The sequence below is a fragment of the Bombus flavifrons genome, chromosome 5, assembly GCF_040668555.2.
Source record: "Bombus flavifrons isolate JBK064 chromosome 5, iyBomFlav1_principal, whole genome shotgun sequence".
NCBI classification, from domain to species: domain Eukaryota; kingdom Metazoa; phylum Arthropoda; class Insecta; order Hymenoptera; family Apidae; genus Bombus; species Bombus flavifrons.
Window position 1 is genome coordinate 1291843 of NC_138446.1, and position 9870 is coordinate 1301712.

Sequence of the window (9870 nt, forward strand, 5' to 3'; positions counted from 1 at the left end):
TACAATTATTTATTTAATTACAATTATGCAATGTTGATTTTGTATTTCGTAAATCCCGTCTTTTTCTGTACGACGATCTCCCCTCGAAATTATATCACACGTCGAACGTGTGCACCAGACACTTTCCTCGTTCGATGCTTAATTATTTTTCGACAGCTCTTGGATGTCTCGACCTTTCGTTTCAGAAAGGTTCGCCATTTGCTCTCTGATAAGCAGTCGGCGTGCGGCACAGAGGCTCGCTCGCGATATCGTGCGCGTCGATCTTTCTCTCATCTTCCCGGCAATGCCAGCTTTGAAGGGTTTCTTCCTCCGCGCTGACTCGTCGATAGAGCGCGACGCGACGCCGAACAATCGATGGGACGATGGTTGTAAAGTCGGCCATCGGGGAGGATGCTGGCGCGCGAACGTTGAACAAGGGAATTGGATTCGCTCGGAATTTCGAGGCGTTAAACCGTACGAAGGGAGAAGACACGCTTCGAAGCAATTACAGGCGGTTGAATCGATGCCGCGAAATTTAATCCGGGGTTCATCGATTTCCAGGGGATCGATATAAAAAGTCGGCCGACGAGGTGGTAGCCTCGTTCTCGAGATATCTGCCGATGTCGGGATACGACGCAATTACGCAAATGAATTCAAACGGTAACGAATCCGGCATTCTCGAAAGAATTAAACGACGATGATTTTCTGAGTCGGTGCAATTACTTTGGCCGCGGATAAAGGGAAATGGGAATACGAGGGCGACGCGAGAGGGAAAACGACGGGCGAGAGCGCGAGCGCGACCCACCGAAAACACCAGCACCGTCCTCTGGGAAATACGTCTTGCTTCGCCGGTGGCGAGAAAATTTAATATCCGAATCGACGTTCGCGGTTGCTGCTGTGCACTGTGTACACTATGCGCGGTTGACGTCGTCTTTGCTCGACGAAACTCGAAGCGATCCGGTCCGAGTATCGACGGATGCGCGCCACTCTTCTCCGCTTCGTTGTCCTGTTTCTTTCCTCTTACCTACTACTATCTGTCGTAGTAAATACCTAGAGTCTTCTATTAGACGATTCTGTTATCGGGCGTTCCGCGAATTAGCTTCCGCGCGACGTAACTCTTTTTTCTTCGATGGAAATTCGTTTATCGTCAGTAACAAATATCGCGCAGATGGTAGATTTTCGCTCGAAATCACAGAAAGTTCGAGATATTCGCGATATAGATGGTGCGTACATGGCTTACCTTATTTAAAGAAAGGAAACTGCTGCGTGTCTTGTAATTCGATAAGTGGCGATTCTGCTCGAGATGCTACTTATATTTTTGCGAATCTTGCTTGACGTTTCGAAAGAAACGTTGTAGCACAATTACTCTAGTGTAGCCTAAAGAAAATTGACGATCGTCGATTTTTTCTTTCTCTGCCGGAGATTAAGGTGTCATTCCGTAACGACGTTACTCCAGAGTAAATTACTTTCTGCAGCGAAAAAGACGGCGAAAACGGAACAACGGTCGACGCGATTAGGACGTCGTTAAGTACGTTAATACGGTAATACGGTATACTCGATTGCCATTCCTTGTTACGTGTATCTCACTGGCAATCTCTTGGCAACGACGAAAATGAAGTTTCCCACGGTAATTTGTCCGACGTTCAGCTACACCAATGTTTCGTTTCCTCGTTCTTGCAGTTGGCACGACACTGAGACAAGAATTGTTTTTCCCTTATGGTCGTGACGACGAAAGATGGCTGGTAAGTGGGTGGAAAGCAAGGTGAAACGGTACAAGAAAGTGAGGAATTTCGAATTTACTTTCAAACGTTTCTCGTTCACGACAGAATTGCTCGAATTCTGTTCGCGAGCTCCAATATGGATTAGATACGATGCTATTTCTATTGACGAATACATAACTTTGGTCAATGTGGACTCGGCATTAACGCACCTAGCCGATATATTCCTTCCGATTGCATTTCGCGCTATCGACCTGCCTATGTTGCACGTTCTAGTATGCATCGGTGTCCGCAAGAATGTCCGTCCCAACGATATCGACGAGAAAGCACTGGCAATACATTGGCAAAATCCAGCCCTCGAATCGATATTGCACGACGCTCGACGCGATTCCTCGTGTCGAGAGAATTATTGGTTTTCGTTCTACCGTTTTTCCAGCATCGCAAAACGACATAATGTCGGCGATTCGTCTAGATTTACTGGATCTGTGTCTACGAAACACGCGATCTTGTTTGTGTACAGTTGCGTTGAAAAATCCAAACGTATAAACGTTACATTACCGATTAATCTTTTCGTCACGGCGACTTGAACTTTTCCTCGACAAAATTCCTCGTCGTTGTGGAAATCGCTTTGACTCGCGTTTAAACATACATTTACGTTGCCTTTTCTATTTTGATTGCAGATCTCGCCCGCTTCAGATTCAGTCGTTCGTCATCGAGCGTTCACAATGGCCGTTCGTTTATGGTAAGTTTTCGACGACGAGTCAGAACATGGTCGTTTTTCATAATGTTTCGCCGTGTTGACAGTCTCGTTTCTGACTAGCCTGCACTGTTCTTTAAACAAACGAAAAATTTGACGACGGCCGTTTCTGATGCGAACCCCTTGATTCTCCGATTCTGATCGAAATCCACGAGAAACCGTTTCGGAACATTATCTCGAAGGGACCTAAAATCATAATTATCCGCGCAGGATCTCGACCAAGCCTCTTCGGTTTAAATCCTTAAATCCTTCTTATCCGATGAATTATGCCGACGTTAAAACGGTCTAACGAATTTCACCGAGCAGTGGTCGAGCGAACGCGTGCACGTACGCGTTGGAGACGATCCAAGGTGGTAGCGAGCAAAGGAATGTCGTGCCTTCGGCGATAAGAACAAGGAAAAGAGGGAAAAAAGGGAGAAGCAGTGGTCGTTAACTCTTCGAGACATCAGGACTTCGATACTCCGACTATGCTCCTGAACTTTTCGAAACATCTCGAGCAGAGACACGTATTCTCCACGTTGCCGAGATCGAAATTTCATATCTCGAATCCACCATTTTTCCTCAAATACCCATGAAATTTCATCTCGATTTACCGATGTGGATTCGGACAATCCAATTCTCCTCGCTGCAAGTCCAGACAGACGAGTGCCCCGAGTCGCGTAACTATCTTGGCGCGAGTTTCGAACGAAATACGCACGAACTTTCGCGTAATTGCGTAATTGGTAGCAGGTGTCGGGCGAAAGATTCGAGCAGCGAACATGGCCGTCAGTGGAGAGAATCCGAACGAGGAGTCGAGGGGAGGGTAAGAGGAGGAAGCGACACGAGGCGAAAACTCGAAGGGAAGTGAAAAGATAGCGGAGTTGCGGTTCTACGAAACCGGTGTCGGTGTCAGAGTCGGCATTCGCGTCTGCGTCTGCGACGATCTCTATAAATAATTGGGGGAATCCCGCGGTAGCAGAAGAAATTGCCGTATTCCACGGCAAACGTGGTACAGTGTCGTCGAAATATTTGCACGACTTCCTCCCCTTCGCCTCGTCTTCCTCTAATTTTGGCCGGCAAACCGTCGAAAACTCTTCGACCAGCGGACGCTCGTCTTCTTTTTCTTTCGCGACCGAGAACGTCTGCCCGACTTTGCTCCAATTTCTATTTTCGACCGAGACGTTGAAACTTTCGAGGTAGATACGTTCGCGATCCGACGCCGACCGATTCGACGAGAATCGAAACGCGCGTCGTTCGGGGCCTGTCTTTGTCATGGTCGTTGTTGGCTGTCCACCTATCAGGCTATTAGCGTTGAAAGATATTGGTTTTCGTCCTGGCGATATTTCGTTCGAAGATCAACCACGATTGACCAAACGTTTACAAATGAGAAGCACCCGGTCTATCGATAAATTCGTAAATTCTAAGGACCAACGATTCATTGCGAGGGGTACAGTTAGTTACATAAATATTGAAAAAACGCCCGTTATATTTTTATTACATGAAACCGACAGAACATTTTGCCAAACTAATAGAGCAACGTCTACCTATGTTCTATGTCGTAGACGAATCCAGCGCGTATAAGAAGCAAGCAAAGCGACGGAGCGGCAGCGGTGTCGTCCGGAAGCGAAGGCCGGAGAAGCAGCGGCGAGAGCGTGCCAGTGCCGGTGCCGGTATCGGTGCCGGTGCTCGTGCCTCTCGACGGACCGAGGAAACAGGGACGAGAGACTACGTTTCCTTTCTGCCAGGTGCGCTCGTATCCCCATCCAAAGTGGCTAAGAGCGTAAGTCCTCATCGAGTGCACCAGGAGTGCTCGAGCGGAGGGGAGGTGCAGGTACAGGTGCAGCAGGAGAGACGAGCACCGAGGCGCATGCCTTACCTGGGGCCTGATATGACAACCCGGCTATCCGCCATGTTTTACACGGTTGAAGTCGGGGACACCAGATTCACCATTCTCAAGCGGTACCAAAACCTGAAGCCAATCGGTTCCGGGGCACAGGGGATCGTTTGGTAAGTGATCGCGATTGTCGTGCAAATCATCGACCATGTGTCGAAGCTTAAATAATTTTAATTAAACTTGAAGTCGTAAGTAAAGTAAGCGCAGGATTTCCTGCCGCTTTCCCACAATTTTGACTGATTTTAAGTGAAACCGACGATGCACGCGAAGAAAGCAGTACGATGACCGAGTGGCTAGCATTCAGCCCTTCCATGGTTTCGTTTACATAATTGAAACGCGATTAGAATTGCCGTACGAGTGGAAGGTGTGCAGGGTCGTCGACGACTCGCCATCGATCGATGAATCTCTAATTATTATTTGCGCGCGTTTGTTGCAGCGCGGCGTACGACACGGTGACCGCGCAAAATGTCGCGATCAAGAAACTCTCCAGACCTTTTCAGAACGTGACGCACGCGAAGAGAGCGTACAGGGAATTCAAGCTTATGAAGCTGGTCAATCATAAAAACGTAAGTATATATTTTCGTCGTATCGGACGTACACCCACGTTGATAAGTGGAAGACTTTCCACTTTGATAATTGGAAGACGCTCAAGTGCGCGAGGACCCAGATTTTCCAGCCGATACTTAGAAACGGAAGCGTACCCTAACTTGATTCGAATTTCTGGTTATTCTCTATTCGACAGATAATCGGTTTGTTGAACGCGTTCACGCCGCAACGGTCGTTGGACGAGTTTCAAGACGTGTACTTGGTGATGGAGCTTATGGACGCGAACCTGTGCCAGGTGATTCAGATGGATCTGGATCACGAGCGTATGTCCTACCTGCTTTATCAGATGCTGTGCGGCATCAAGCACTTACACTCGGCCGGTATCATTCACAGGGTGAGTCGCGAGTCGAGATTCGATTATTTTCGGTCACGACCAGATTTACGAGTTGTCAATCCTTTTTTTTTTTTGGCGCCTCCTATTCGTTGGTTACGCGTAGGATTTGAAGCCGAGCAATATCGTGGTAAAGGCAGATTGTACGCTGAAAATTCTCGACTTTGGCCTGGCTAGGACCGCTGGGACAACCTTCATGATGACGCCGTACGTGGTGACGCGATACTACAGGGCGCCGGAGGTAAGGATAAGAAAAAGAACGCGAAACGCGAACTCATAGCACGCATATCGGTATAGCGTTGGCGAATAGGTCAGGATACAGATCATTTCTTATCTTACGTCGATTTCATCGATTCGTGTCGCGAGTCTCGATTTTCGCTACTAGAATCGTGCCAGTTTCCGCCCGTTTCTTTCTCGACACACCGTGTACACCGTGATCCGGACGATCTGTCGTCTCGCAGGTGATCCTCGGGATGGGATACAAGGAGAACGTGGACATTTGGTCGGTCGGATGCATAATGGGCGAAATGATTCGGGGTGGTGTGCTGTTTCCCGGCACGGATCACATCGACCAGTGGAACAAGATAATCGGTAGGTCGCCGTGATCGCTTGCCCGTCTTCCATCGAGGAACGTGCGCGCTTTAACACGCGCCCGCTGGACGTTTTTGCAGAGCAACTGGGAACGCCGGCGCAGGAATTCATGCAGCGGCTGCAGCCAACGGTCAGGAATTACGTTGAGAACAGGCCGCGGTATCCGGGATATCCGTTCGACAGGTTATTCCCGGACGTTCTGTTTCCATCGGACTCGTCGGAGCACAACCGATTGAAAGGTGAGCGATCGGAAAAGCTTCCGCTCGAAGCGGTTCATCCTTCGCTACGTTTCTTCCATGCCCGTTTTTTCTTCTCGTTACGTGTTTCAGCCAGCCAAGCCAGGGATCTATTGTCGCGCATGCTCGTGATCGACCCCGAGCGACGCATCTCCGTCGACGATGCTTTGCTGCACAATTACATAAACGTGTGGTACGACGAGGGCGAAGTCAATGCCGTAAGTGTCGTCGATCCTTCGTTAATCTCGCAGTCTCGCTACCGCACTCGCCTCGCCTACATACGTACCTTCTTCTACTTCCGTATTATCCCTCGACCACGTTTTCACGTTTGTAAAGGGGGCGGGGTGAATGGTGACGGTGGTGGGAGAAAGAAGGAGAGTATCGATCGGCGACCGATTCGAGTCGCGTCTGTCGAGTGGTTCTTTCTTTCGAGAGAACGAGAAAGACGATGATCGAATGGTAGTTGGACGTTTGTTACAGCCTGCACCAGGCCCCTACGACCATAGCGTGGACGAGAGGGAACACACGGTGGACCAGTGGAAAGAGCTGATTTACCAGGAGGTGATGGAGTACGAGACGAGCCACAATCCGGCGACGGTGGCTCAAACGTCCGAGAGTGGTGATTCTCGGTAGACACGCAAGAACCTTACCACCTTTCGCGTCAGGGGCGCACCTAGACTGTCCGATCTATTATACGTACATATATATACACACGTGTGCGCGAACACCTACCCGCCCACGCACATACACGTACACAGGCCCACGACATATTACGACAGATGCGTGTGTATATGTATGCATGTATGTATGAATATATATACATATACATACATATACAAATATATATATATATATATATATATATATATATATATATTTATATATATTCGCGGAAATGTAAAGAAAGGAAGCGACGATTAGGAACAGTTTCACGTCCATGGAAAAGACGTACGTTGAACGAAGAGCCGTTTTGGTTCGAGACGAAGAAGATCGCGAAACGAATGAAACCAGGATAGAAAAGGAAAGTGAGAGAGAGAGAGAGAGAGAGAGGGAGTGTGTGTGTGTGTGAGAGAGGACAAGAGCGAGAGCGAGCACGACAGAGCAGGAGTGTGTGCGAGAAGCAAGGAGAGAAAATGTGAGATGGAGCGATAGGTAAAATGGTAAAGCGCTTATTTGCGAGGAAAGAGTGAAAAGGAAAGAAGATAGTCGGCAACAGAGAGAGAGAGAGAGAGAGAGAGAGAGAGAGAGAAATATGTCGTTCGCGCGGACGTACGAGGCATAACGAGCGCGCGTTTGCGAAAGCGTATATGCGATAGGAATCCCTGCAACAACCAAAGCATCGACGCGATTCGGAGGTCCGTCAACGAACGCGTTCACTCGACAAACAGGATACATATGTACCGCGCGACGTTCGTCGTTGTTCTCGCTCGGTCTTCTTGTTCCGCTTTCCGAGCGTATCTCCTTTGTGCGGGAAACGCGCATTCGTTCGCAACGAACGTTCTCCGCGATCGAGCTTACAATTAGTTGAAAAGCTTGCAACACACGCGTCGCCGATCGGTCCACAACTCTGGAATGTTCCGTTTTCCAAATCGACCTAAAGCAACTGGTTTGTTGTATCCGGTCGCGTCTCACGCGGTCCGGTCGCGTCGCGAACCAAACCGAACGAGAGTTCTATGCTCCTTCGTCTTTTCCCGCTTGTTTCTTCCTCGTTGTCCTTTTCACCTACCGCACTTACTTTCTTCTTTCGCTCTTCTACGATCAGAAATCAGACAATTGGTTTAAACGAAAATATGCCGATGAAAACGATAAACTTCCGAAAAGATTTATCTTAGTTCGCGATCGTGCCGCGCATCTTTTCATTACTGCCATCGTATCGAACGAACCGCTCTTTTTTCTCCCTAATCGCGCGCAATCGATTCGTCGACCCGTCGCGTTTGTTGCAGCGAACGTGCAACGAAACGCGATGACAACTGATTTTCTCCGGAGCAGCACCTTTGTACTCGCGTGTCTGCTAGATGGTCGAGGAAAACTCGTCGCGACGTTGGTTCGCGGCAATAACGACGCGCGGGTAACATGCGGATGGAACGCGATAAAAGCGTACTTGAATGATTCGAAGAAAGTGACGTACGATGAGAGAGTGATAGAGGGGAGGGGGGGGGAGGCAACGAGTAAGTAAGTCACATAGTCGATCGAAACGAATGCAATTTTCTACGTAATTCCAAAGCGTCCAAAGTACAGGGTGTCGCTGAATACAAGAGCTCGAGCATTCCCTTTTCAAAATCCGAATTTCGATTTACCGTGATTACGCGTTTAATCGTCGAGCGAGAACATTGTGTGTATTTTTATATGCGATTCGAAATGCGTGCTTTTGTCTCATCGTTTTCGTGCGCTCGTACGCCACCGATATTTTGTAACGCTAACTTTGTAAGATGGAAAGCCGAGAAAGAACACAAAGAGAAAGCGAAGGGATCCAGCGATACCTAAAATAAGCATCGTCGAGCACGACAAGGCCACAGTCGAATCCGTTTCTTTGAAAACTGAAAGTGCAATGTCGCGGCGATTGATCCTCGAGTAGCGCGACGATGTTATCCGCGGTTATACTTGTCGATTGTATTTAGCTAGATAGTTCCTTAGGTAAAAACTCGTTTTCCTTGTGCAATCGTACGATCGTCGTGCCATTGCACGACGACGAATGCCGTCGCGATGACAATTAGAATATATATATATATATATATATATACACATATATATATGCATATATATATATGACATATAATATATAAATCTCTCTATATATTATATTATATTATATTATATTATATTATATTATATTATATTACATTATATTGTATTGTATTGTATTGTATTGTATTGTATTGTATTGTATTGTATTGTACTGTATTATTGTATTGTATTGCATTGTATTGTATACACGAAGAACACTATTCCGCAACTTCTGGAAAATTTCACTGTCGATGAACAAACGGCAATAATTGGCAAAGTTAAAGTTTCGACGATGATCGTTCGTGCGCGTACAAGGGGAAGGAATAAGCACGAACGACGTGTTCGTATCGTTCGTTTCGGCGTTCCTTCGTTTCTTGCTGGTTGCTGGAGGAACGGCGACGACGTCGATTTCGTTGTCGCCGTTGTCGTAGTCGCCAGGACGCAACCGCGAGGTTTGTTTCTCGACCAAAAAGAACGCTCCGCCCAGCGACGTTATTACACATTTCCGGTTATGCTTTAGGGAGAGGACTTACGAGCGTTGTTTGTTTCACGAGGAACGTACTAACTTTAGGGTTAAGCTCGAGTAAAGGGAATGCGCGTTATTCCAAAGCGACACGTTTCGTGGCAATATCTGTACAGTAGTCGAACCGAGATACGCGACTGAAATATCTTTATTTTTGACGACGACGACGACGACGACGATGATGACAGTGACCATGACGATGACAGAAACAGAGATAACGACTACTACTAAACTGGTGATTATTAATATTACAGTTAGTACTATTGATACTACCACTACTACTACTAGTATAACTACTATTACTATTATTACTATTACTACTGCTACTACTACCACTACTACCACTACTACTACTACTACTACTACTACTGCTACTACTACTACTACTACTACTACTACTACTACTACTACTACTACTACTACTACTACTACTACTACTACTACTACTACTACTGCTATTACTACTACTACTACTACTACTACCACTACTACTACTACTACTACTACTACTACTACTACTACTACTACTACT

General features: G+C 47.2%; 1 protein-coding gene across 10 annotated transcripts in view; it reads left to right on the plus strand.

Moving 5' to 3' along the window:
• The window catches only part of bsk (mitogen-activated protein kinase dJNK), a 53186-nt gene extending 44375 nt beyond the window's left edge, over nucleotides 1-8811 (plus strand). For 5 of the 10 annotated variants that reach the window (XM_069113706.1, XM_069113707.1, XM_069113701.1 and 2 more), the window contains 9 exons: nucleotides 2378-2439; nucleotides 3996-4440; nucleotides 4764-4893; nucleotides 5070-5267; nucleotides 5371-5505; nucleotides 5726-5855; nucleotides 5936-6094; nucleotides 6185-6309; nucleotides 6572-8811. In XM_069113706.1, coding sequence (XP_068969807.1) covers nucleotides 2378-2439; nucleotides 3996-4440; nucleotides 4764-4893; nucleotides 5070-5267; nucleotides 5371-5505; nucleotides 5726-5855; nucleotides 5936-6094; nucleotides 6185-6309; nucleotides 6572-6724 — 1537 coding nt within the window. In that variant the 3' untranslated portion in view covers nucleotides 6725-8811. The remainder of the gene's footprint in view (nucleotides 1-2377; nucleotides 2440-3995; nucleotides 4441-4763; nucleotides 4894-5069; nucleotides 5268-5370; nucleotides 5506-5725; nucleotides 5856-5935; nucleotides 6095-6184; nucleotides 6310-6571) is intronic. The other 5 variants (XM_069113709.1, XM_069113711.1, XM_069113708.1 and 2 more) reach the window with 5 other exon arrangements.
• The last annotated feature ends 1059 nt before the right edge of the window (nucleotides 8812-9870 follow it).